General features: G+C 45.1%; 1 protein-coding gene across 1 annotated transcript in view; it reads right to left on the bottom strand.

The window, feature by feature from the left end:
• The window catches only part of LOC137562606 (A.superbus venom factor 1-like), a 335,432-nt gene that overhangs the window by 194,435 nt on the left and 114,076 nt on the right, over positions 1-26,921 (bottom strand). The window contains exons 9-13 of the mRNA XM_068274110.1: positions 26,576-26,696; positions 17,613-17,728; positions 13,848-13,994; positions 9,503-9,709; positions 4,120-4,323 (exon numbers count right to left, since the gene is read on the bottom strand). Coding sequence (XP_068130211.1) covers positions 4,120-4,323; positions 9,503-9,709; positions 13,848-13,994; positions 17,613-17,728; positions 26,576-26,696 — 795 coding nt within the window. The remainder of the gene's footprint in view (positions 1-4,119; positions 4,324-9,502; positions 9,710-13,847; positions 13,995-17,612; positions 17,729-26,575; positions 26,697-26,921) is intronic.

The raw sequence follows: 26,921 nt of genomic DNA, 5'->3' as shown, positions 1-26,921 counted from the left end.
ATACAGCACCCCCTGATGGTCTGTTTGTGAAAAGGAATAGATTTCTCATGTAAAAGGGGGTATCAGCTACTGATTGGGATAAAGTTCAATTCTTGGTCGGAGTTTCTTTTTAAAGCAAATCTGAAGATCAAAAATCAACTTTTGAGATAATGAATTGTATGTGTAGGACAGATAAGAAAAAAAAACATTAGTAGCAAAGAGAAGTCTCATATTTTTATTTTAAGTTATATAGCTTTATTTATAACATTGCATCAGATTTTCACAGTTGCTGTTTAGAATCTATGGTCTGTCTTTTAACTTGTAAAACAAAGCAGAAGTAATGGCCCCCTGAACTTTCCTGCAGTAAAACCTTATCTCACGTTGTCTCTCACTATTTCATGGCTCTTTATGCTCTTCAGAAAACAGAACTGACTTTTACTAGCGCAGAAAAGCTCTCTTGAGTAGATAACAACTCAAGTTTTCTAACTCTTCCTGTACTGGAAAACAATATGAGACTCCTTTGTTTGCTGCTATTGTTCTATTTATTACAATTACAATTCAGTATCTCATAGGTTTATTTTGGCTTCAGATCTGCTTTAACCACTTCCCAACTGAGGGGTTTTACCCCTTGACCACCAGAGCAATTTTCACCTTTCATCGCTCCTTCCATTCATTCGTCTATAACTTTATCATTACTTATCGCAATGAAATGAACTATATCTTGTTTTTTTCGCCACCAATTAGGCTTTCTTTAGGTGGGACATTATGCCAAGAATTATTTTATTCTAAATGTGTTTTAATGGGAAAATAGGAAAAAATGTGGGAAAAAATTTATTATTTTTCAGTTTTCGGCCATTATAGTTTTTAAATAATGCATGCTACTGTAATTAAAACCCATGAAATGTATTTGCCCATTTGTCCCAGTTATAAAACATTTAAATTATGTCCCTATCACAATGTTTGGCGCCAATATTTTAATTGGAAATAAAGGTGCATTTTTTTCAGTTTTGCGTCCATCCCTAATTACAAGCCCATAGTTTATAAAGTAACAGTGTTATACCCTCTTGACATAAATATTTAAAAATTTCAGTCCCTAAGGTAACTATTTATGTATTTTTTTTAATTGTAATTTTTTTTTTTTTCATTACAAAAAAAAAAATTGGGGAGTGTGGGAGGTAAGGAGTTTGTGTAAAACTAATTTATTTGTATGTAAAAAATGCTTTAGGGTGTAGTTTTACTATTTGGCCACAAGATGGCAACAGTAACTTTTTGTTTAATGCGACCTGCAACCAGGAAGTACTAGAAGGCTGAGAAAGTTTTTTTTTTTTTCACAATGATCGCGCTGCTTATCGGAGAAGCAGCGGATCATTGCGGGGCTTAGATCAATGAACGGGAATGAATTTTCCCGTTCATTGATCTCCAGGCGAGCGGCCGGCGGCGTGTTTACCAGCGGGAGTGCGCGCTAGAGCAAGCGGGAGCGCGGGCAGCGGTGGGAACGTGGAAAGTACGGATTTCTCCGTCCCTGGGGGTGAAAGGATGGAAAAAGGGACGGAGAAATATGTACGCGCGGGGGTAAAGTGGTTAATGTTTGAAAAAATATTTTAGCTTTGGATAGTGTGGAGAGCATTTGGCACGTCTTTTAGATTTTGACTGCTGCAAGTGTCCCTCCATTTCATTTTTAGCAACAAAAATAAAAATAAATCTGCTCTCAGATAATTTTGATGTTGCGTAGATATTACAGACAGATTTCTGTATAGCAAGATCGGTTTGAATAAAGTGAAGCCACAAATCAGCAATCCGCTTCTAAGGTTTTCGTTTCACACTTTATTATATTCAAAAAATCTTTTTTTTCTCTTCAAAAAGGGAAAAAGTTTTTTTTTTTTTTTTTTTTAAACAGCAATAAAAATATTTCATGGTACAGACATAAAGAATCAATGTGTTGAGCAGATCAGAGACACTGTGGCAATTAATTTTTTTAGTTTTCTCCTCGGTAATATTTTCACACCTTGTCATAAAATTATTTTTAAACCACTAGCAAGCAAGGAAATGCTCAAAATAATTTGGATAATACTTTTTACCAACTTTTGGGTCCTTTTTTAATCGTAAAATGCAAAAAAAGTTAATTTAAAGAGAATATGAAAATTATCTCCTAGGAGATAACTCAGGTGAAAAAGTTAACCTTCCTGGCGGTAAGCCCGAACTGAGTTCGGGCTATGCCGCCGGAAGGCACCGCTCAGGCCCCGCTGGGCCGATTTGCATAATTTTTTTTTTGCTGCACGCAGCTAGCACTTTGCTAGCTGCGTGCAGTGCCCGATCGCCGCCGCTACCCGCCGATCCGCCGCTATCCGTCGCGCCGCAGCCGCCCCCCCCCCCCCCCAGACCCCGTGCGCTGCCTGGCCAATCAGTGCCAGGCAGCTCTATGGGGTGGATCGGAATCCCCTTTGACGTCACGACGTCGATGACGTCGGTGACGTCATCCCGCCCCGTCGCCATGGCGACGGGGGAAGCCCTCCGGGAGATCCCGTTCTTTGAACGGGATCTCCGGATCTCCGATCGCCGGCGGCGATCGGAGGGGCTGGGGGGATGCCGCTGAGCAGCGGCTATCATGTAGCGAGACTTTGTCTCGCTACATGAAAAAAAAAAAAAAAAAAAAGATTTGCTGCCCCCTGGCGATTTTTTTGCAAACCGCCAGGAGGGTTAATTGCATATGGGCCTGTGTGCTTTGTTTGATGAAAATACTATTTCAAAAGTTATTTAGTTCAGGCAACGACACTAGTCCGTTTCGGGTTGTTAACCCTTTGTCAGGCCTTTACAAAGCATAAAGAATATCTTAATCAGAAAATATATATAGGCTTGAAAGACCATACATAAATGTATTTAGTTTAGGGGTATCTGGTCCAACCAGACACAACCCGGCACCTGACTGATGGCTGGCATGTGGGAAATCAGCTGCAAACACAGTGTAGATATTACAGACATCTATAGAGTATTGAAGGAAAAACACAAACAGGTCGGGGAGCCCAATCTGGTGCAATAACGTTAGTGGATATGGATAAACAAAAGCAATTGAGTATATACTCACAAAGCTGGGTTGCAGCAAGGCAACCACTCGTGTGCGCAGGTGGAGAAAAAAACGTCCCCACTTGGCCTTTTATTCCCAAGACGGTCGCTGCTCCTGGCAAAACGATTACTTTCGTCGAGAAACTCGACTAGATCACGCTCAATACAGGGTATGTATGAGGGAAAATAATTATGTTTAAAATGGGTAGGAGGCGCCCGGTCTGGGTTGCATCATAGTGTGAAATAGTATAGAATTGGGATATCAAATGGCGACTGAACCAATCACTATAAAGTATGGAATAATAAGACCGTCCTACCTTATAGGTGTTTGGCAGAATATAAAAGCAAGTAGAAGTATACGAATAAGCATTCGGTTTTTTATTGGTGCACTTTGACAACGCGTTTCTCGGCTCACAGCCGCTTCTTCAGGTCAGTACCTGAAGAAGTACCTGTAAAAAGTTTGGAACGGGTATCCGGGATACTTCTACTTGCTTTTATATTCTGCCAAACACCTATAAGGTAGGACGATCTTATTATTTCATACTTTATAGTGATTGGTTCAGTCGCCATTTGATATCCCGATTCTATACTATTTCACACTATGATGCAACCCAGACCGGGCGCCTCCTACCCATTTTAAACATATTATAGACATGCATGGGCTGTTTCTAGTCCAGACGGACTCAAATTCAGAATTCAAATGAAGTCTAATGACTTTATGTGTGACCGTGGGATGGGGGTTAACTTACCCAGAAGTCTTCAGGACGTCTGCATTCCATTACGCCTCATAGGCGTAAGGAAGGCCGCGTTGCATGACTCACTACCGCGCTTCCTCTTTCAAGCCAGAAGGCGGAAGCGTAGAAGTGAATGGTGGAACGTGGCTTTCATTACGCCTAGGAGGCATAATGGAGCGCAGACGCCCCAAAGACTTCTGGATAAGTTACCCCCCATCCCGCAGTCTCACGTGAAGTCATTAGACTTAATTTGCATTCCAAATTCGAGTCCGTCTGGATTTGAAAGCCCATGCCTGATTACAGATGAACCAAATGCATGCCCAACTGCCGTCCATGATGTCCTTACCGTTCCCATGCAGGTGTCTGCCACATCTATCCATACAGAGTCTACCACGATTTCACGCCCTGCTCCAGTTGTTACCACGTAGTATGCCAGGAAGCGGAAGGATGGGATGAGCTCTGCTGCTATCTGCAGCGGCAGCGTAACAAAGGACTGTCCCCGCGCTCTCTCCTGTTGTCCAACCTTCCAGATTCTACCTTTACTTAATATCTGTGGGGTTAAAAAAAACATCAAATACTTTGTTATAAAATGGAAAGGCATAGAGACCAGACCATCAGCGGTGTAACAAAAGCCTTCACAAGTCTTGTTGTCACTGGGGGCGTTGGGCTGTTGGGAGTTGCTCCTGCGGTGTAGAGCAGTGTCAGAGACGCATCACCACAGTGGCGTAGCCAAGGAGCTGTGGGCCCTGATGCAAGTTTTACATTGGGCCCCCCTAAGCACTCTATACATAACTGATACATTGCACCAAAACTTGCCAATGGCAACTACAGTGTCAGAGGTGCAAGAAGGGGATGGGAAACAGTTTGTTAAGAATTACTATTATTCAAAGTATCTATAGACGTGATTATTATGAGCACAGGACCAATAGAGAGCTAATACTACAGTTGAGGGAGGGCCCCTTGGGGCCCCTCTGGTCCCGATGCGGTTGCTACCTCTGCACCCCCTATTGCTATGCCCCTGCAATCGTCATAGCTCCCAACTGTCCCTTTTTCGGAGAGATAGTCCCTCTTTGGGAACCAAATCCTTCTGTCCCTCTTTCCTCCTCATTTGTCCCTCTTTCAGGACTCATGTACTGATCCATGTAAATGTATGTTTAATTCACTCTAAACTTTATTACTATATTTTACATGTACATATTTCTTATTTTACAATGTTAATATGAATGAAAATGAACAGGATAGAAAGTACCAGTGTGGTTTGAATTATCAACTACGGTACATATTTTTCTTATATCTTTATGGATGACTAGGGGTGTGATGAGGGCGTGACTAGGGGTGTAGCAGCAGCGTGGCTTAAAGAGACTCTGAAGCCTCAAAAAAAAAAAAAAAAAAAAAAGGTTTTATTTCCTATTCCTCTTAAGAATTAATGTCATACCTGAAACGCCACATCCCCGCGGCTAAACACTCCCCGAACAATCCCCCCGAAATCCCGGGGCAAAATTCCACGACTTTCAAAGTTGTGGATTTTGCTGCCCGGGCAGACGGAGCTTTCGATTGTAACTCTGCCTCCAGTCCCATCAATTTGCGCTGATCGCCTCCTCACCCCGCCTCTCTCAGTGAAGAAAGACTGAGAGGGGCGGGGAGAGGCAGAGATCCATGCAGATTGACAGGAGTAGAGGCAGAGCTACTGCCCAAAGCTCTGCCTCTACATGGAAGCACTCCCCAAATCTTCCCCCGAGGATTAGAGATGGCCCGAACTGTTTGCCCGGCAGGTAGTTTACGTAAATTTCAGCTATCCGCGTCCGCGAGGGGTAGCGAACACATAGCGATTTCGACCCGCCCCCTATACCGCATCATTGGGCTAAATTTTGACCCTCTACATCACAATCAGCAGACACATGGCAGCCAATCAGGCTGCACTCCCCCACGGACCCCCACCCCCCTATAAAAACACAGCAGCATCGGCCATGTTCTCAGTCTGCTGCTATAGTGAGAGGAAGGGAGAGGTTGCTGCAGAGACAGGGACAATTAGCTAGGCTGTTGTGTAGCTTGCTCCTCGCTGAAATTTGTTGCTGAAAGCACCTCAAAAAAGCTCTTTTGATGGCTAATATTCTTCTGATGTGGTGTGTGTGTGTATGTGTGTGTGTGTGTGTGACACTACTGACACTGCATGGATACAGCCCTGTCTGTCGCAGCTGGCCCTTGCTGTACTGTGCCAGCACACTGTATTACCAGTGCATATCTTTCCACTGTATTTGTGATTGAACTTACTATACCATAGCTCTCTTTGTGGGTGACACAGCCCACAGAGAGACAGGGACAGTTAGCTAGGCTGTTATTTATTACTGAAAGCACCCCAAAACAAATTGATATCTGTTAGGTGTTGATTCACTTAGCTGTGCTGCTTAATGACAGCAGCGCTGCTTAATGACAGCAGCGAGAGTTATAATCTCCGGTGCATGCTGTGCAGCCATAGCGTGCGCTGCTAAATTACTTTATGCTACAATAGTTTAACAAGCACTTCATTAAACTTAACGAGCGCTCCACTGAATCTGCCCTGAGCCCTGGCGGGTTCAGTGGCTTCAAAGGACGAGATTCCTGCATTTGATTGGCCCAGTAGGCTGCCTGTCACTTGACAGTCAATGGCCGCCGACCTAGCAGTTAATAGCAAAGCTCCCGAACGTGCTAGAAACACCAAATTTGCAGGGTATGTTAAGGAGGACAGTGGGAACAAGAGGAAAAAAATCAAAAAGACCAATAGACCATATAGTTTTTGAGAAAATCGATTTTAAAGTTCGTGTTCTGAATGTGGCAAATGTTTCAACGGCTGAGGGGGCTATAGGGAACGTGCGAGCATAAACAAAACAAGATCTACAGTACTTCTGCACCTGTGCAAAAACAGGCTCCAGACCTCGCTAGGGCGATCACGGGCGGCACAGCCGCACGCTCATGCAGGCGCAGCAGGTGCTGACTGCTGACCTGGCGTGGTCGGCATCTGCAACAGAGGGGATCACCGGACACCACAACTGCGGCGAAAGACAAATAAGCTGCCAGGGGCTGGAGGAAGCCCCAGATAAGTAGATCTTTTTTTCTTAGGTGCCCGCATGGGTGGGGGTGACAGGTGTGGAGGCGGGGAGGACAGCGGGAGCTGGCGGTGGAGCTTCAGGAGGCCATCGCTCTCAGTTATACTTAGTATAACAGAGCTGTGGCGGGGGCATTATGTGTGGCAGCGGCTAATGGAGATCTTCAATCAAGGTCGCAAGATAGAGGATATTGGCATGGGATCATTTCCGAGGATATTGGCAATTAAAGGTAAGTATTCATGGTTAATTAAGACTATTTCTTTTTACCCTTTATGGAAATGGGAAATGTACCCCTATACTAATTTCTCCTGGGGAGGGGGCTGGTATCTGGAGGTTCCCTTCTTAAAGGGGACTCACAGATGTCCCCATGAAATCCCTCCTAGGTGGGGAAGATCCCCTTGTCCATGGATTGGACAAGGGCTGTGGGGGAAAGGAGAAGGCTTGGCTGCCCCTCTCTCCCGGAGCCCCTCCCCCCTCCCAATACCATAGACCATGCAGGCTGGTATAGCTCAGGGTGCGAATCCCCACGCGGCTGAGGCTCCACATTCTGCTTATCCCAGCCTGCATGGGGGACAAGGGGTTAAAGAGGCTCTGGAGGTTAGACCCCATGTCATTTTTTTATATATTTCCCACACTCTGAACATACAAATACAAATAAATACATTTATATACATGTTAATACATTATCTGCCATTTTACAACATTTAAATTATAACTTTTTTCCTCTGACTTTATTATTATTATTAATAATAATTGTATTTATAAAGCGCCAACATATTATGCAACGCTGGACAATACATAGGGATACATACATTGTAACAAGTGTTGACAGACAGAGAAGTAGCAAATAGTTATAACAACATAGCACAAGGTTATACATGCAATCAGGGTATAAAAAGTTTTACAGAGACCCAGCAAAACAAGTCTGAGTTAGTCCATGAGAAGGATGTCATTGTTGGGGTAGTAAAATTAAGAAGGACACACTAAGGGAGGGGGGAGGCCCTGTCAAAGGCTTACAATCTGAAGGGTGGGGGAGGAACACATAAGGTAGGACTGTGGAGAAGGTGGTTGACTGAGAGAGTTAGAGTGTGGTAGATGTGGGGTAGGCCATTTTAAAGAAATGTGTTTTGAGGGCTTGCTTGAAGGTTTTGAAGGAAGGAGCGAGTCTGAGGGGGAGTGGAAGGGAGTTCCATAGGGTGGGGGAAGCTCTTGAGAAGTCTTGTAAACGTACATGGGAATGAGAATGTGTGGGGAGGTCAGGCGGAGATCATTGGAGGAACGGAGGGGGCGAAAAGGTATATATCTGTTGACGAGCTCAAAAATTTAGGTTGGGCAGGTCTTGTGCACAGATTTGTAGGTAAGGCACAGAACCTTAAAACTCATCCTGAAGCAGATAGGGAACCGGTGTAGGGTTTCGCATGGGGGAGAAGTGGAAGCAGAGAGGTGTGGGGGCGGGAGGACATTAATTTTCTCAAAAACTATAATGTCTTTTTGAAAAAAAATGTCCCTCTTTTTTCTTCTGTCCTCCTCAACATGGCCTGCAAATTTGGCGTTTCTAGAACCTTCAGGGGCTTTGCTATTAACCGCTAAAGTCAGCAGCCGTTTGCCTTCCATTTAAGTCTATGGAGCCTGCCGGGAACGTCCAGTTTGCGAACATTTGCAGTAAATTTGCGTTAGGGAACTGAAAATTTGATATTCACTACATCACTACCCTTCTGCCCTTCTGCTTTTTCAGCGTCCAAGGCCATGGCCTTTGTGGCCATTACCAGAAATCTGGCCCTAAGGGCGTGGTTAAGGTTAGGCATTGGTGTGGGGGTCTTTTAGTAGGGTTAGACTTCAGAAATGAGGAGTCAGTTAGGGTTAGGGATTCATGGCGGGGCTGGTTGGGATTAGGCATCGGTACCGTGTTGGTTAGGCATAGGCTGTGGGATGGTTAGGGTTAGACATCGATAGAAGGAAAACACATCTGAGAATAAGGTAGGGTTTAGCAATTTTACTATCAGAATTAGCACTGCCCAATAGTAGCAAATTAATATTGGTAATTTTACTTGCTAGAAAGGCTCTAGCTTCTTAGTGCACAGTAATGTAAAATGCAGGAGAAACAGATAATAATCAGCCACATGGCTAATGGCTCTTGGCTAATACACGCCAAGTAGAGGCCTGCATCAGGTCGGGTACTCGCGGGTTACCCAAAATGTGGGTCAGGTTCGGGTAACCGTTTTTTTATATTAATCGCGTTGCGGGTCGGGTGTGGGTAGCGGGTCTGCAGGTGCGGGTCGGGTGTGGGTACCATATTCACCAGAAAGCGGGTTGCGGGTCGGGTGCGGGTACCAGGGCTGTGGGTGTGGGTACCAGATTCACCAGAAAGCGGGTTGCGGGTTGGGTGCAGGTAGTGGGGCGTCGGGTGCGGATACCAGATTCACCAGAAAGCGGGTTGCGGGTCGGCTGCGGGTAGCGGGGCTGCGGGTCGGGTGCGGGTGCCAGATTCACCAGAAAGCGGGTTGTGGGTCAGGTGCAGGTAGCAGGGCTGTGGGTCGTGTGCTGGTCTGAAAAATTAGACCTGTGCAGGCCTCTAACACCAAGTAGAACAAACAAGTTTTATTCATAGCTTCCTTTACAGACACAGGATAGGTTAGGCACCCTTACCACATAGTTAAAATGGGTGATCTGGTTCTGAACATTCTGGTCAGCATTCTGGATGATAAAGTTAATATAGACATTTTCCCCCAGTCTCTTTGCTCCCCCTGAAGCACCGAGATATAGATAATTTCCACTTTTAGGTATGTAGGCGGTGGCTGTTATATCGGCTTTGGCCTGCTGGTCATTGGTCAGCTTTTGATCTTCTGTTTTTACCTAGCAGTGGAAAAAAAAAAGGAAAAAATAGATGTCATTTCACTACTTACAAAAATACAGGTGATGGCAAAGTGGTGTTCCAAATCTAAAAATTGCTCGGCTAGAGAGAAACAGGTCCATTGCTGTGCACTGTGGCATCACCAACTGAGGCAAATTATCCTACTAATATAATAAATGGGAAAGTTCGGATGTTTGGATGTTTGGATGTTTAGATGTTTGGATGTTTGGATGTTTGGATGTTTGTTACTCGATCACGCAAAAATGGCTGAACGGATTTGAATGAAATTTGGCACACACATAGTATATTTCATGTAATAAAGTATAGGATACTTTTTATTCCCATAACCAGAAAGGGGGCGGAGACAAATACAAATTTCGCTGGAAAATGTAAACTGCAGCCATTCTTACACTGTTAATGGTAGGGTTCTCAAACTTTGTACAGTTGGTCGCTGGGTGACTGGGATTAATATTCAGAAAGGTGGGTGGAGTCTATGAAAGCCAATCAAAATTAACCTATTGATTTTCAAGGGGAATATTTACATTGCTGCCATTCTTGCACTGTTAATGGCACAAGGCTCAAACCTGGTACAGTTGATCATTGGGTGACTGGGATTCAATTTCAGAAAGGGGGTGGAGCCACAAACAGCCAATTAGATTTGTTTCATTTCAATGCAAATTATTGATGTCAAACACTGCAAAGCTCACAAACTTGGTAATTGAGTAATTGATTAATTGTGCGTTAGGGTTAGAAAAGTGGGCACAGCCAACACCAGCCAAATACATGAGTGGGCAACGCCGGGTCATAAGTGGGCGGAGACAAATACAAATTTTACTGGGAAAAGGTAAACAGCAGCCATTCTTACAGTGTTAATGGTAGGGTTCTCAAACTTTGTACAGTTGGTCGCTGGGTGACTGGGATTAATATTCAGAAAGGTGGGTGGAGTCTATGAAAGCCAATCAAAATTAACCTATTGATTTTCAAGGGGAATATTTACATTGCTGCCATTCTTGCACTGTTAATGGCACAAGGCTCAAACCTGGTACAGTTGATCATTGGGTGACTGGGATTCAATTTCAGAATTTCAGAAAGGGGGTGGAGCCACAAACAGCCAATTAGATTTGTTTCATTTCAATGCAAATTATTGATGTCAAACACTGCAAAGCTCACAAACTTGGTAATTGAGTAATTGATTAATTGTGCGTTAGGGTTAGAAAAGTGGGCACAGCCAACACCAGCCAAATACATGAGTGGGCAACGCCGGGTCATAAGTGGGCGGAGACAAATACAAATTTTACTGGGAAAAGGTAAACAGCAGCCATTCTTACAGTGTTAATGGTAGGGTTCTCAAACTTTACACAGTTGGTTACTGGGTGAATGGGATAATATTCAGAAAAGTGGGTGGAGCCTACAAAAGGCAATACAAAATTACCTATTGATTTTTCAGGGGAATATTTCATTGCTGCCATTCTTGCACTGCTAATGGCACAAGCCTCAAACCTGGTACAGTTGATCATTGGGTGACTGAGGTTTAAATTTATAAAAGCGGGTGGAGCCACAAACAGCCAATATGATTTGTTTCATTTTAATGCAGGTTATTGATGCCAAAGACCGCAAAGCTCACAAACTTGGTCATTGAGTAATTGATTAATTGTGTGTTAGGGTTAGGAAAAGTGGGCGCAGCCAGCACCTGCAAAATACATAACCGGGCAATGCCGGGTCATCAGTAGGCGGAGACAAATGCAAATTTCACTGAGAAAATGTAAACTGCAGCAATTCTTACACTTTTAATGGTAGGGTTCTCAAACGTTGCACAATTGGTCACTGGCTGACTGGGATTAATATTCAGAGAAGTGGGTGGAGCCTACAAAAGCCAATCAAAATTCACGTATTGATTTTCAAGGGAAATATGTAATTGCTACCATTCTTGCACTGTTAATGGCACAAGCCTTAAACCTGGTACAGTTGGTCATTGGGTGACTGGGGTTCAAATTCAGACAAAGGGGTGGAGCCACAAACAGCCAATCAGATTTGTTTAATCTCAATGTAAATTATTGGTGCCAAAGACCGCAAAGCTCACAAACTTGGTTATTGAGTAATTGTGTGTTAGGGTTAGAAATAGTAGGCGGAGCCAACACCAGCCAAATAAATACCTGAACAATATTAGGAAATAAGTGGGTGGAGAAAAATACAAATTTCATTGTGCAAATGTAAACTGCAGCCATTCTTACACTGTAAATGGTAGGGTTCTCAAACTTTGCACAGTTGGTCACTGGGTGACTGGGTTTAATATTCAGAAAAGTGGGTGGAGCCTATAAAAGCCAATCAAAATCCACCTATTGATTTTTAAGGGGAATATTTAATTGCTGCCATTCTTGCACTGTTAATCACCTGTACCTAGTACAGTTGGCCATTGGGTGATTGGGGTTCAAATTCAGAAAAGGGGTGGAGCCACATCCAATCAGATTAATTTTATTTCATTGCAAATTATTGATGCCAAAGACCGCAAAGCTCACATACTTGGTCATTAAGTAATTGTGTGTTAGGGTTAGGAAAAGTGGGCATAGCCAACACTAGCCAAATACATGCCCGGGCAACGCCAGGCGTCCAGCTAGTTATTAATAAATGTCAAATAGTTATTTGTTGTCGACCTTGTTAAGGTTTTTTCAGTTTTTGTTTTTTTCAGGGATCCCTGATCATTGCATCCTCCACAAGCCGGGAGACACAGGTTATGCAGAGAGAGGTTTAAAAACTGCATTGCTTTTGCTGAAGTAAAGATCCATCCGCCGTATTGATGCCAATTGGGGCCTGCCGGAATATATCCACAAGCGCGTTTGCGTTCTTATAATTTGGACGGCATAGTAACAGGTGAGAGGCCACGGGTGACAATGCTGGTGTCTTTTTGCACATGTGGAGTGTTCAAAGGCTGTTGGTGGATTATGGTGCTTTTATTGCTGTCTGTGACCTGGCAGCTATAGTGTATGGTGAGGACCTGTGATACCTGTTTACATGGTGGATGCATACAGGGAAGTCTATGAACACTGGGTATTGTTGTATATGGACACTTTGATAATACAGTATCCCGCTATGGTTTTTTTCTTTTTTTCTGTTTATATTTTTTTTCAAGAAATATCACTATAAGAAGGTGGAATTGAAGTTGATGCATGAGAGCGCAGTACCCGGGAGAGATTTAAGAAACTATCATAGCATGGATCTATTTTTATTGCATTTTTTCTTAGGCCCCTTTTCCACAATAGCCAGTGTGCATCTGATAGGAGTAAGCATTTGAATCCTCTAGCTGCCTGTAACACACACACACAGTACAAAAATCATCCGACTCCGACTCCTCAGTTTATGAAACCTCCGACTCCAATTCCGACTCCAGGTACCTAAAATGGATCTGACTCCTCGACTCCGATTCCTTAGTCTAATACTTACCAAGGCTGTGGATTTCGTACAAAAAAATTTAACTCCGACTCCTTAGTTTAGGAAACCACCGACTCCAACTCCGACTCTGACCCAAAATGGCTCCGGCTCTGACTCCACAGCCCTGACGACAACAGCGCATTATCAGCGATGACCTGCGGTGATGTGTGGCAACCAGAAGTCGTGTAAGTCTATGGCGCCGTAGATATATGAACTGTTTGCCGCTCGCATTTCCGCCACGCATGCATGAAAGCGCATTTTGACATTTTCGCCACAGGAAGGGAGCGCTAGAGAGCCTCACTTACTGCTCGACCTGCAGCCAGAAATGAGATTACCGCGCATCGCCGTGGTAATCTCTGAAGGCTGTTTTTGATGTTGCGGTGCGATACGATTGCACGATCGTACTGCAACAAAATTGCGGGAGTACTGCGTGAAACCGACCATAGACCCTGAACAAGCGTGCTGATCAGATGTTTCTGACTGAAGTCTGGCTGGATTAGCTGCATGCTTGTTTCAGGTGTGTGATCCAGATACTACTGCAGCCAAAGAGTTCAGCAGGACTGCCAGGCAACTGGTATTGGTTAAAAGGAAATAATTATGGCAGCCTCCATATATCTCTCAGTAATTTTCCACTGTCTTATAAATATGACCTGAAGTCCAGCAGTCAATGTACCTGAACAGTGCTTGAAACCAGCCAATTCATGTAAGACTTACAGATATGATAAGCGAGGATATGCCAGTGTTGGTATTGACAGTCAGGCGGACAGTTCCGTCTTCAGAAGTCACCCCTCTAACTGATCCTGGATTACCAACCACAGGAACTCTATACACAGGAGATCCATCAGGGTTTGTAACAAACACCTAAGACAGATGAAAGACACAGGTTAGCAGATCAGTAGATCAACTGTACACCATTACTACAACACTTTATTAGTGTCAAAATGAAAGCTAAGCTTGAAGCAGGGGTGTAGCTACAATTAATGGGTTAAAGGACAACCGAGGTGACGTGACATGATGAGATAGACATGTGTATGTTCAATGCCAAGCACACAAATAACTAGGCTGTATTCCTTTTTTTTTTCTTTCTCTGCCTGAAAGAGTTAAACATCAGGAAATGCAAGTGACAGTTTCTGCACAGGTTGGACTGGGTCAGACTATAGCATAACCCACACTGATAAGTAATTACAGCCATAAAACACTTTCATGTCAGTAAATGGCTTCTGAGAGCAGGAGAGAGATGAAAAAAAAAGGCTCAATTCATAGATTTGTGCTCTGGCATATTCATTGAAGGTGTCATTGAGCAGAGACAATGAAGCAGTAAAAACTAGATTTAAAGGGAACCAGAGACGAAGCACCCTCATGTATTTTACCATATATATCAGTGGGAACATTAGAGAAAACGCCTACCCTGCTTTCTGTTTCATTATTTACTGTTCAGATTGCTTCTTATCAGCCCTGATAAAATCCCAGACTGAGCATTCAGTCTGGCTTTGTTCAGGAATCTTTATACCTGAGTCTGTCTTCTGTGCTGTCTTTTTTAAGCCCAAGCCTGCCCCCTTGTGGCTCTGCTCAGGAATCATTATAGCTGAGTCCTTATAGCAAAGCCAGACTGAATGCTCAGTCGGGGATTTTATCTGTTCCTCCACCCCCTTACCTAGTGCGTCTCCCACTACCGTTTAGATTGTAAGCTCGCAAGGGCAGGGTCATCCTCCTAATGTTTACTGTTTTTGTCACAATATTGGTGCTGCTTGGGACTCTGCTGTACATTTTTTAGTTGTATCTATGTTCCCCTTGTCGTCTTATTGTGCTTTGTAAAGCGCTGCAGAATATGTTGGCGCTATATAAAAAAAAAATTTAATAATAATAACCGTAATCAACCCTTCTAACTTCCTAACCTTAACCATTACCCCCCCCCCCCTCCCCCTCCCCCAGTGGATTTGATTTCCTTTGAACTGATTTAATTCACAATTTAAATCTCTAGTCAGTAAGGCTTAACTTAAATCATAGTTTTGATTAATTCTTGCTGGTATAACAAAACTAATTCTTGCTGGTATAACTTTAAAATGCAAGTAGCTGAAGATTTTTAGAACAACATCCTTTCATATTAGTTTTTTTTTTTTTTATCCCCAGTACTGCTTGTCTGCTTGCCCCTCACACTTAGTTTCACTTTCTTCTTGTGCAGATCTATTCCACTCAATCAAACAATCAGAAAACGAATCTTTATTTCATGATGAAATAACCTTTGGATGGTAATGGTAATATATTTTCCTCAAAAAGCATTTTATTTAAAAAAAATGTGTTTTTTTTTTTAATTAAATCATAGATTTTTATCCACCCAGGTCTTAACTAACTTCCTAATTCACTCCACTGCTGCCATAGGTGGTAATAGTAAAAGCAGCTATTAACGGCAATTAATTTATCTGGTGCCATAATTACTGTTTATTGGCCTTGATTCATAAGGCATTACGGCATTCAGTAATGCAGAAAACAGCTGATTTTACCGAGCACTTAGGAAAGTGTCAATTCATAAAAGCAGTTCCCGCATGAAAAGCTGAAATTCCCGAGCAGTGAAGGAAATTACTGACTTGTGCAGTAAATACCTAAACACATGTCAGTAAATGTCAGCAAATGTCAAATCATGAAAACTAGAAAAAGCGTTAATACCGAAGGTAATTACCGGCACCTCTGGTGTGTTCTTAAAGGGGAACTTCAGCCTAAACAAACATACTGTCATTAAGTTACATTAGCTATGTTAATTAGAATAGATAGGTAATATAATCTCTTACCCACCCTGTTTTAAAAGAACAGGCAAATGTTTGTGATTCATGGGGGCTGCCATCTTTGTCATGGGGGCAGCCATCTTTTTGGTTGAAAGGAGGTGACAAGGAGCATAAGACACAGTTCCAACTGTTCTTTGTCCTGATAATCCCTCCCAGCTGCGCGCGCTAGGCTTCAAATGTCTAATTCAATATGTAAAAATAAAAAAGTGCACCAAAATAGCAGAAGGAGAACAACAACATCAGAAATCCCATCATGCTTTGCACAGCATCAGGGGAAAAATGCCCGGGCAGTTTTCTTCTGTGCAGCTAAAAATGAAGCTTGTATAAGAGAAACAAAGTTCTGATGCTGTGAAACTGGTAAAGAAACACCAAGCCTTTTCAGTGCTGCTGAGTAGATTTGTAGTCTGGAGGTTCACTTTAACTATGCAAAGTCTGTGTGATTCTGTGCTGGAGCTGTGATTCACAGAAGCAGTGATAGCTATGACTGACAGCAGCAGGGAGCCAATAACAGCCCCTGTTCTCCGACAAGTCTGAATGTTTTAATCTGATATGACCTGCAGCCTCCGCCGGCAGGAAAAGCTTTTAAACCCCGCAGGCAGCAGCAGAGTGATATAGGAACAAGCCAGGCATCACCTAAATACCTTAGGCTGTGTGTCTGTTTTAACCTGTTGGGCAGGCTTGCTCAAATCCGATCCAGGAGACATCCGGATAGTAGATATCCGGATATCTCCCAGTAAAGCTGTGCGGGGGGTCAAGCTTACCTGTCCGACGTCTTCTTAGGTATGACCCTCGGCGCCTCCCACGATGCGCTCCACACGGCGGTCACATGAGTACAAACACTTCCTCCTTCCGGATTGAAAGAGGAAGTGTTTGTAATCATGTGACGCGCATAGAGCGCATCGTGGGAGGCGCCGAGGGACATACCTACGAAGACGTCAGACAGGTAAGCTTGACCCCCCCCCCCCCCCCCCCCCGCACAGCTTTACTGGGAGATATCTGGATAGTTACTATCCGGGTATCTCCTGGATCGGATTTGTGCAACACTGCTCTTGGGTTCCTGTTAGAAGGTAGTGGGGAAAATCACCTAAGCATGGCATGTATAAAGTTTCTTGGAAGTTAATCTAAGCTGTGGCAATTAAATAGAATAATAAGAAAAACTAATAGACAGATTCAGAGCAGAATCAGAGCAAGCAGAGGCATTATAACAAAACATGTACATCTGAAGGGATGTCGGGATGCCTCGCAATGCCCTCACTGCACGGAACAGCTTGTAATGACCTGTTACCGCAAAGCTTGTTGTCAATGGGCTTCGGTAATTTACCGCAGTTCTACAGCACCTGTTAAAATGTTAATGAATTATCACACAAAAGTCTAAAACACCGAATGCGGTATTTTCCTGACCAGATTATTTACCGCCGAGCCTTTTATGAATTGACCCCATTGGCGCTAATTGCGGCTTTTACTATCGGTGGCACCATTTTTAGCGGTGATGCTCACGCGCCGTATTTACCCGATTCATTTTGACATGTAGGAAGAAACCCATGCAAACATGGGGAGTACATACAACCTGCCTGTAGATAGTGCTCTGACTCGGGGACCCTAGTGCTCCAAGGTGACAATGCCATCTACTATGCCACCAAATCTGTATACACCCCCCCCCTTCTGCTAGGAAACGTTAATACCCCACACGCTGTCTTACCATGAGATCAAAAGGCATTCCGGGTTTGAAGAATTTCGAGGTCTTGGTGAACAGGATCTTGTATGGAGATGTCACTATGGGAATATCGTTCAGCTCAGTTTCCACCATATCGCTGCCTGCAGATGATGAAAGGGCAAATATTACATAATGACAACAAATACAAGTAAAGCACCAAAAAGAACACCCACAACAGCAGAACATTATTATTACTAGCCATTAGGCTCGTTTCATTAACACAGCACTAGGTGGTTCCTGTCTTTTAAACCCTTTCCCTTTCTGCCATACTGCCCATGCACAGCTGCAGCCCCGCACTTGCCATGCGCAGTACAGCAGCACACATGGACGCACATACCTGGAGTTTTATTAGACAGGATGCATTTCCGTTTCCTTCACACTCATAAGGCACTGTAGGCACATGCCTACAGGCGCCTGATGATGAAAAGGCAGCTCACTTCCCTCCCCGACTGCCTAACTCCCTTCTTTTTCTATGCAGAGTCCTGATGAGAGTGTAAATGAGAGGTTATTCACTCAGCTCTCGGCATTTCACTGACGAGAGCTCCCTTCAGTCGGGTGGTACCACTAGCTACTTAATACTGAGGTTCCTCTAGCCTCCTAATATTTGGGGGCACCTCTAGCAACGTAATACTGAGAATAGCTCTGGCTACTTAATGCTAAGTGGCACCTGTAGCTGCCTATGATGGGTAGTATAGTTGTCCCAGTATAGGTAGCTAGTATAGTTGCCCCAGTATAGGTAGTTACTATTGTTACCCCAGTATAGGTAGTATAGTTGCCCCAGTACAGGTAGCTAGTACAGTTGCCCCCAGTATAGATAGTACTGTTGTCCCAGTATAGGTAGCTAGTACAATTGCCCCCAGTACAGGTAGTATGGTTTCCCCAATATAAGTAGCTAGTATAGTTGCCCCTAGTATAGGTAGATACTATAGTTTCCAGTACACGTAGTATAGTTGCCCCAGTATAGTTGCCCCAGTATAGGTAGCTAGTATAGTTGCCCCCAGTTTAGGCAGTATAGTTGCCTTAGTATAGGTAGCTAGTATAATTACCCCAGTATAGATAGTATAGTTGAACCCAGTATAGGTAGCTTGGAAGGAGGAGAAGTTGGCACAGCGGTGGGGAGGGGGGACAGATTCCCCCCTCCTTCACCTGGGTCCGCTCCTACCACGCTCCCCCATCCAGATATTAGATCGGTGGCAGGTGCAGCGAGAGGGGAATGACACCACTTGCTTGTTCCAGGCGTCAGAGTGCTGTGTTCCACAGGTCTTCTCCGCCTTCAATGCCGCTCACTGCGCTTCCGCTAATCAGGAAGTACAGTGAGCGGCATTCAAGGAGGAAACCTGTGGCACGCAGCACTCCGATGTCTGGAATGTGGAAGTGGTAAGTTATCCCCCCCCCCCCGCTGCGCCTGCCGCTGATCTAATATCTGGAGGGTGGAGTGTGGAAAGAGGAGACCCAGGTGAGGGGGGGGGGGGGGGGGGTCTGTCCTCCCCTACCCGCCGATGTGCCCGCTGCTCCTTCTTCCTGTGCTGCTACCCCCTCCTGCTTACGGCAGTGGGGCTTCCTGCACTTTGAGGCCTGGGGCAATCGGGATGCGCCGCCTGAGGAAGCAGCGTCACCTGGCGTCATGGGCGGCCTGCCCCTGACTGTACTCACTCATGTGCAGTATAACAGTGCTTGTACATGGACAGGAGCGCGGCCACAAGACCAAATATGACAAGTGTGTCTGAGACGAGAAAAAAAAATGATATGTACCTGGGGCTTCCTCCAGCCCTCTTCAGGCTGTTGGCTCACTTGCAGTTCTCCTGGGCTGCCTCGATCCTCTACTACCCGGTTCGGTAAATTCTTTAGGCGGCTTGACTCAGGCCATACCCAATCCAGCCACACGTGCCCCAATTGTGCTCTAGTCACACCAGGATCGTTCTGTGCCTGTGCAGTAGCATGCACTGTAGGCGGAGACTACAGTAATTACCGGGCCGGCTAGTGGAGGATCGAGGCGGCCTGGGAGGATGGTGAGGGAGCCATCGGCCTGAAGGGGGCTGGAGAAAGCCACAGATACATATAAATCATTTTTTTATTTAGTCTATGGTTTTCACCACTTAAGGACCACAGGCTCCTCCCACCCCTTTCCCCATGAACAGGCTATTTTTTTACAATTTAGTGCTCTGCAACTTTAAAGAACAAGCGACACCCATGCTAACCTAGAAATAAAAAACACATACTACTTCTACTTACATAACAGATGTATTGTGCTATCCACGTAATGATTCCTGTGAATTTTATAAAGGAAAAGCAGAAAATCCTATTCTAGGCAGGGGCCATCTTGCCAATCTAATGTTGACATCATATCCTCCCTGTCTCTTGTTTTCCCCCATCCCTTCTCTTGCTCGTTGTGTATTCATTAGCTGCCCTCCTCCAAGAGTCTTCAGACACTCCCACTGAGGTGTATACTAACAACTGCACTGACTTTTTTTATTTACACATCCAATCACTGAGTCACCTCAGCCTTGCTTGTAAACACAAGTAATCAGAGGGTGTTTCTGATAAGCAGCCAGCCAGGGAAATAAATGGAAGAGGAGGAATATATTATAGACTAGCTGGACGCCCAGCGTTGCCCGGGTATGTATTTAACTGGTGTTGGCTCCGCCCAGTTTTCCTAACCCTAATACACAATTACTCAATTACCTAATGACCAAGTTTGTGAGCTTTGCGGTCTTTGGCATCAATAATTTGCATTGAAATAAAATAAATCTGATTGTATTTGGCTCCACCCCTTTTCCAAATCTGAACCCCAATCTCCCAATGGCCATCTGTACCAGGTACAGGTGATTAACAGTGCAAGTAGCTTGTGCCATTAACAGTGCAAGAATGGCAACAATTAAATATTCCCCTTGAAAATCAATAGGTGAATTTTCATTGGCTTTTGTAGGCTCCACCCACTTTTCTAAATATTAATCCCAGTCACCCAGTGACCAATTGTGCAAAGTTTGAGAACCCTGCCATTAACAGTGTAAGAATTGCTGCAGTTTACATTTTCTCAGTGAAATTTGCATTTGTCTCCGCCTACTGATGACCCGGCATTGCCCGATTATGTATTTGGCAGGTGTTGGCTGGAGCAGCTGGGAGCCACTTTTCCTAACCCTAACACACAATTAATCAACTACTCAATGATGACCAAGTTTGTGAGCTTTGCGGTCTTTGGCATCGATAACCTGCATTAAAATGAAACAAATCATATTGGCTGTTTGTGGCTCCACCCCCTTTTATAAATGTAAACCCCAGTCACCCAATGATCAACTGTACCAGGTTTGAGGCTTGTGCCATTAACAGTGCAAGAATGGCAGCAATGTAAATATTCCCCTTGAAAATCAATAGGTAATTTTTTATTGGCTTTTGTAGACTCCGCCCACTTTTTGGTTATGGAAATAAAAAGTATCCTATACTTTATTCCAGGTATTGTACTATGTGGCTGGATAGTGTAATGGTTAAGGGCTCTGCCTCTGACACAGGAGACCTGGGTTCAAATTTCGGCTCTGCCTGTTCAGTAAGCCTGCACCTATATCAGTAAGGAGTTTCTTGGGCAAGTCTCCTTAACACTACTAGTACTGCCTACTGAGTGCACTCTAGAGCCTGCCTCACAAGCGCTTTGAGTCTGACAGGAGAAAGGCGCTATACAAATACTGCTATTATTATGTGTGTGCCAAATTTCATTCCAATCCGTTCAGCCATTTTTGCGTGATCGAGTAACAAACATCCAAACATCCGAGCTTTCCCATTTATAATATTAGTAGGATTCCCCTTGAAAATCAGTAGGTGAATTTTGATTTGCTTTTGTAAGCTCCACCCACTTTTCTGAATATTAATCCCAGTCATCCAGTGACCAAGTGTGCAAAGTTTGAGAACTCTACCATTAACAGTGTAAGAAAGGCTGCAGTTTACATTTTCCTAGTAAAATTTGTATTTGTCTCCGCCCACTGATGACCCGGCATTGCCCGGGTATGTATTTAACTGGTTTTGGCTGCGCCCACTTTTTCTAACCATAACACACAATTACTAAATTACTCAGTGACCAAGTTCGTGAGCTTTGCGGTCTTTCGCATCAATAATTTGCATTGAAATGGAACAAATCTGATTGGCTGTGGCTCCACCCCTTTTCAAAATTGTAACCTCAGTCACCAAATGACCAACTGTACCAGGTTTGAGGCTTGTGCCATTAACAGTACAAGAATGGCAGCAATTAAATATACCCCTTCAAAATCAATAGGTGATTTTTAATTGGCTTTTGTAAGCTCCACCCACTTTTCTGAATATTAATCCCAGTGACCCAGTGACCAACTATGCAAAATTTGAGAACCCTGCCATTAACAGTGTAAGAATGGCTGCCGTTTAAACTTTCCCAAGGAAATTTGTATTTGTCTCCGCCCACTTTTTGGTTATGAGAATAAAAAGTATCCTATACTTTATTCCAGGTTATGTACTATGTGTGTGCCAAATTTCATTCAAATCTGTTCAGCCATTTTTGCGTGATCGAGTAACAAACATCCAAACATTCAAACATAGACATCAGCTTATGAGAGGGGATCGCAATCGAAGCCTCTCCAGGGGACAGCCGAGTAGTGTTGAGCGAACAGTGTTCCCCACTGTTCGTTATTCCCCGAATATCGGGGTGTTCGGGTTCGGCTCGAGCTCAGCCGAGCACCGCATGGTGCTCGGCCGCTCTGTTCGGGGGCCCGCACGGGCCCGTTTTGGGGGGCTGGAGGGGACGCAGCATGAAGGGAAAGGCATGGCCACAGTCGGCGGGGAGGGGGATGGTCCCCCCTCTCCCTCACCTCAGGGCTCTCCCCTCCAGCTTAAAATAGTGTGTGTGGGCAGCGGCGGGCTGATACATACCTTCCGTGCGTTCCACCACGGACACTCCTCGCTCTAGCGTCTGACGCAACTTCCTGATTACAGGAGGCAGCGGGGGACCACCCCGCCGACTGTGGCCATGGCTTTCCCTTCATGCTGTGTCCCCTCCAGCAGGCATGTTCGGGTCCCCATTGACTTTCATTAGGCTCGGTGTTCGGCCGAATATACCGAACATCTGGACCATGCCGACCCGAGCCCGAATATCTGGGTGCTTGATCAACACTACAGCCGAGTGACACGGCTGCCCTCAGCACAGCACTGCAGTAGAGCACAGCACTGTACAATGTTTGCTAGTGGCGATCGCCGTTGGCAAACTGCTGATGGAGCGGAGCTCAGTCACGTAGCCACCCTGGCGTTCTATTTCCCCAGGATTTCCGTGCAAAAAGTGGTTCAATTAATTTCCCATAATTTTCAACCAATTTTTTTTTTTGCAATCTTTTTTTTTTGTATTGAATTCAATACAGGTTATTGTATTGAATTAAATTTAAAAAAAAAAGTGTTTGCTGCGAGATTTTGATGATGCTGTGTGACACTGGTTCCATCAACGCCGATCGACGGGGGACATGTGATCTCCAAGGGAGAAGCAAAATCCGCCAAGGGACATGGAAGAAGGCACCGGGGAAGCTATCAGAGGTACGCGACGAGGGATCAGCATGCCAATGGTGAGTATAAGACCCAGATGTATAGCCAGGTATAGTTAGCCAGATGTATAGCCAGGTATAGTTAGCCAGATGTATAGCCAGGTATAGTTAGCCAGATGTATAGTTAGCCAGATGTGCAGCAAGGTGTAGGGAGTCATATGTATAGGGAGCCAGGTTTGCGGGTGCCTCTGCCCCCCCACCCCCCCCCCATTGCCCCCTGACTCTGGCCGGGTGTCCCTTCTGTGGGGGGGCTCCCCTTCTGTGCTGGCTGGTAGTGGCCGGTGGGGATCCCCTCTGTGGGGGGGGGGGGGGGGGATCCCCATACTGTGCGTGCAGGTGGCTGGGTGGCCCTTCTGTGTGTGTGGGGGATATCCCCTTCTATGGGGGCTAGTCATGGTCTGTCGGGGACACCCCCTTCTGTTGTGGGGGGAGGTGGGTGTCCCCATCTATGAGGGCTGTGGGTGGCCTCTCCCTCCTCTTCCCCCCATCCCTTCCGATCCCCCGTGCCCCCCCCCCCCCCCCCAATCCCGTGTCTCCCCCGTCAGAAGCCCTGATCTACTCACCTGAGGGCTTGCTCCTGCGGCGGAAGCGGCGCACTTCCTCCTCCATCGCGAAGTCTCGTGTTCTCTGTAATTACTGTACGCGGCTTGGTGACGTCACCAAGCCGCGTACTGTAATTACAGAGACCGGGACTTCGGCGATGGAGATGGAGGGTGTGCATCTCGGCCAGCGCAGGAGAAAGCCCTCAGGTGAGTAAAGCAGGGCTTTTGACTGACAGGGGGGAGACACGGGATGGGGGGGGACACAGGATCGGGGGTGAGGAGGGCACGGGGGACAGAGAGGGAGGAGGGAAAGGCCACCCACAGCTCTCATAGAAGGGGACACCCACCTCCCCCCCCCCGCACAGAAGGGGGTGTCCCCGACCGGCCAAGACTCGCCCCATAGGGGGGATACCCGCCCCCCCCCCCCACACACACTACAGGGTCACCCGCACGCAAATTACGGGGATGCCCCCCCCCCCCTCCCCACAGAGAGGATCCCCGCCGGTACCGGCCACTACCAGCCAGCACAGAAGGGGACACCCTCCCCCCGCACAGAGGGGATCCCCGCACCAGCCACCCGCAGCACAGCAGGGGACCCCCCCCCCCCACAGAGGGGATCCCCGCACCAGCCACCCGCAGCACAGAAGGGGAATCCCGCATGCTGCTGAGCACATTCTCTGCTCCGATGGCTGCACAGGGATTCCCCAGGGTGGCTGGATGCTAGTTCTGCACGCTGTGGGTAGCACAGATCGCTACCCACAGCGTGCTGACAGGCATCCAGCCATCCTGGGGAATCCCTCTGATGAGGGAAAAGTGCAGCCGGCGGGGCAGAGAAACAATAAATCTCCCTGGCAGTATTGACGAGCTCAGCTCGTCAATACCGCTTTCAGCAAGTTTTTCCTGGACGAGCTGAGCTCGTCAATACCACCAGGGTGGTTAAGCGGGGATGAATCAGCATGTGCAATCCCCTATAAAACCTCGCCCCAGAACTGGACGCCAATCGGCGTCAGGCGGTCCTGGGGCTGCCACCTTCTCGACACCTATCGGCATTAGGCAGTCAGAAAGTGGTTAAGTACTCTGCCCAGAAAAAGCTAAGTGGGGGACACAAAAGAAGAAAGATGGGTAGTCAGACTGGCCCCTTGTCCCCACCAACTACAGTATGCCTCTGACTTGTGAGAGGGCCAATGTTTTCAGGAGGCAAGCACAGGAGCCAATTGTGCAGCCATACAACCTGGTGGCTGACCATTTGTGGACCACCTGGAACATTTGGGGGTCCACCTGGGACATCCAGATGTCCCCCTCGAGATTGGTTGGAACATATTCGTGCCTGGGACGGAGGACCCTAATTTTGGGACATGCAGGTCAACCGGGAGGTCTGATCATTGTACTAAATCCTTCAGGCGATTGTGCTGTACAGACGTGTCGCTAGTACCTAAATCCCTGAGGTGATAGTGTTGTACAGATGTGTTGCTAGTCTGCAGGGTGACAAATTATGTTGCTATGACGGGGGTGATGGGACGATGGTGCAGCAAGTCAGAGAGGGAGTGGTAGAAAGGAAAACAATGGCCTTGACCTTTGCCCAGATGAGATGAACCAATATTCCAGATTTTTTATTAACGTATCAAGGCCACTGTACACATGCTAGATTCTTGGAAGAGGTGCAAATAATTTCACTATCTTAAATGCTCCCAGTTCGCTACACTGCCCCTTTGAAGACAACACTATCTTAGTGCACTATCTGGTTGTCTCCCGATTCACTAAAATAGCCAAACCAGCAAATGAGGCAAGAGACAATGGTGATGAAAATAAACATTTCTCAAAAGGTATACATTAAAAATGTCCTTTCTATCCAATTCCCAACTCAACAACACATCTCAGCATTCTCCGTTAACCACTTCACCTCAAAGGGTTTTTCCCCTTAAAAAAACAGAACAATTTTCACCTGTCAGCGCTCCTTTCATTCATTTGCCTATAACTTTATTACTACTTATCACAACAAAATAATATATATCTCGTTTTCTTTGAGGGGTACTTTTTGCTAAGAATTATTTTATTCTAACTGCGTTTTAATGGGAATAATAAGAAAAATTTTGAAAAAATTATTATTCCTAAATATTCGGCTATTATAGTTTTAAAATAATACACGCTACCATTATTAAAACCCACACATTTTATTTGCCCATTTGTCCCGGTTATTGCAACGTTTAAAATTTTTCCCTAGTACAATGTATGTCGCCAATATTTTCATTGGAAATAAAGGTGCATTTTTTCAGCTTTGCTTCCACCCCTAATTACAAGCCCATAATTTAAAAAGTAACAGTTATATACCCTCTTTACATACATATTAAAAAAGTTCAGTCCCTATGGTAACTACTTATGTATTATTTTTTTTTATTAGTAATTTTTTTTTTTATAAAAAAAAAAAAAGGAAAAATTGGTAGCTAATAGGGAGTGTGGGAGGTCAGGGGTCAATTTTAAATGTAAAAATAAGGTAAAGTTATGTTCTTAATAAAAAAAATTAAAAAAAATAAAAGGAGATGCAATTTTACTTTTTGGCCACAAGATGTCCTCGCTGTTCACTTTGCATAGTATTATTAGTACGTATACAGGAAGCGATGTGTGGACGGGATTTGTGAATGGCGGAGCCGTCTTAATAGACGGCTGTGGTCATTCACACGGGGACTTAGATCAATAATTGGGAACTATGTTCCCATTCATTGATCTAGCGGCTACCGATCGGCGGTAATGAGTGCAGGGGGAGGGGTTTCGGGAATGCCCGGCAGGAAGGGACATAGTAGCTACGTCCCTGCACAGAGATATGGCATTTTACAGGAACGTAGTTACTCATCCCGGCTCTTACCGGAGTCAGTGATAATCGTGGCAGACACACACAACTTCCACTCCAGCATGTCCGTCTCCTGCTTGAAGTACTTCACTAAGTCTCTTCTTTGCAGAGAAACATCACCTTTTCCATCTGATATCTGAAAATGGACCAGGAGACAGTCGTATTTACTGACAGCAATTTGTATAATCAGTTTAGCATGTTATAAAACACGTTACTGGTGCACAGGTGCACTTAAAGGAAACCTCAGGCAATGTATCAAAAATGAGATCTACTTACCTGGTGCTTCCCCCAGCCCCTGTATTTATTTTGCCCGGTCAAAAATATTTGTAAAAAGTGTATGGGCATGCAAAAACTTATTTTC

The sequence above is a fragment of the Hyperolius riggenbachi genome, chromosome 3, assembly GCF_040937935.1.
Source record: "Hyperolius riggenbachi isolate aHypRig1 chromosome 3, aHypRig1.pri, whole genome shotgun sequence".
Lineage (NCBI taxonomy): Eukaryota > Metazoa > Chordata > Amphibia > Anura > Hyperoliidae > Hyperolius > Hyperolius riggenbachi.
This window is presented reverse-complemented; position numbering and strand designations above follow the sequence as displayed.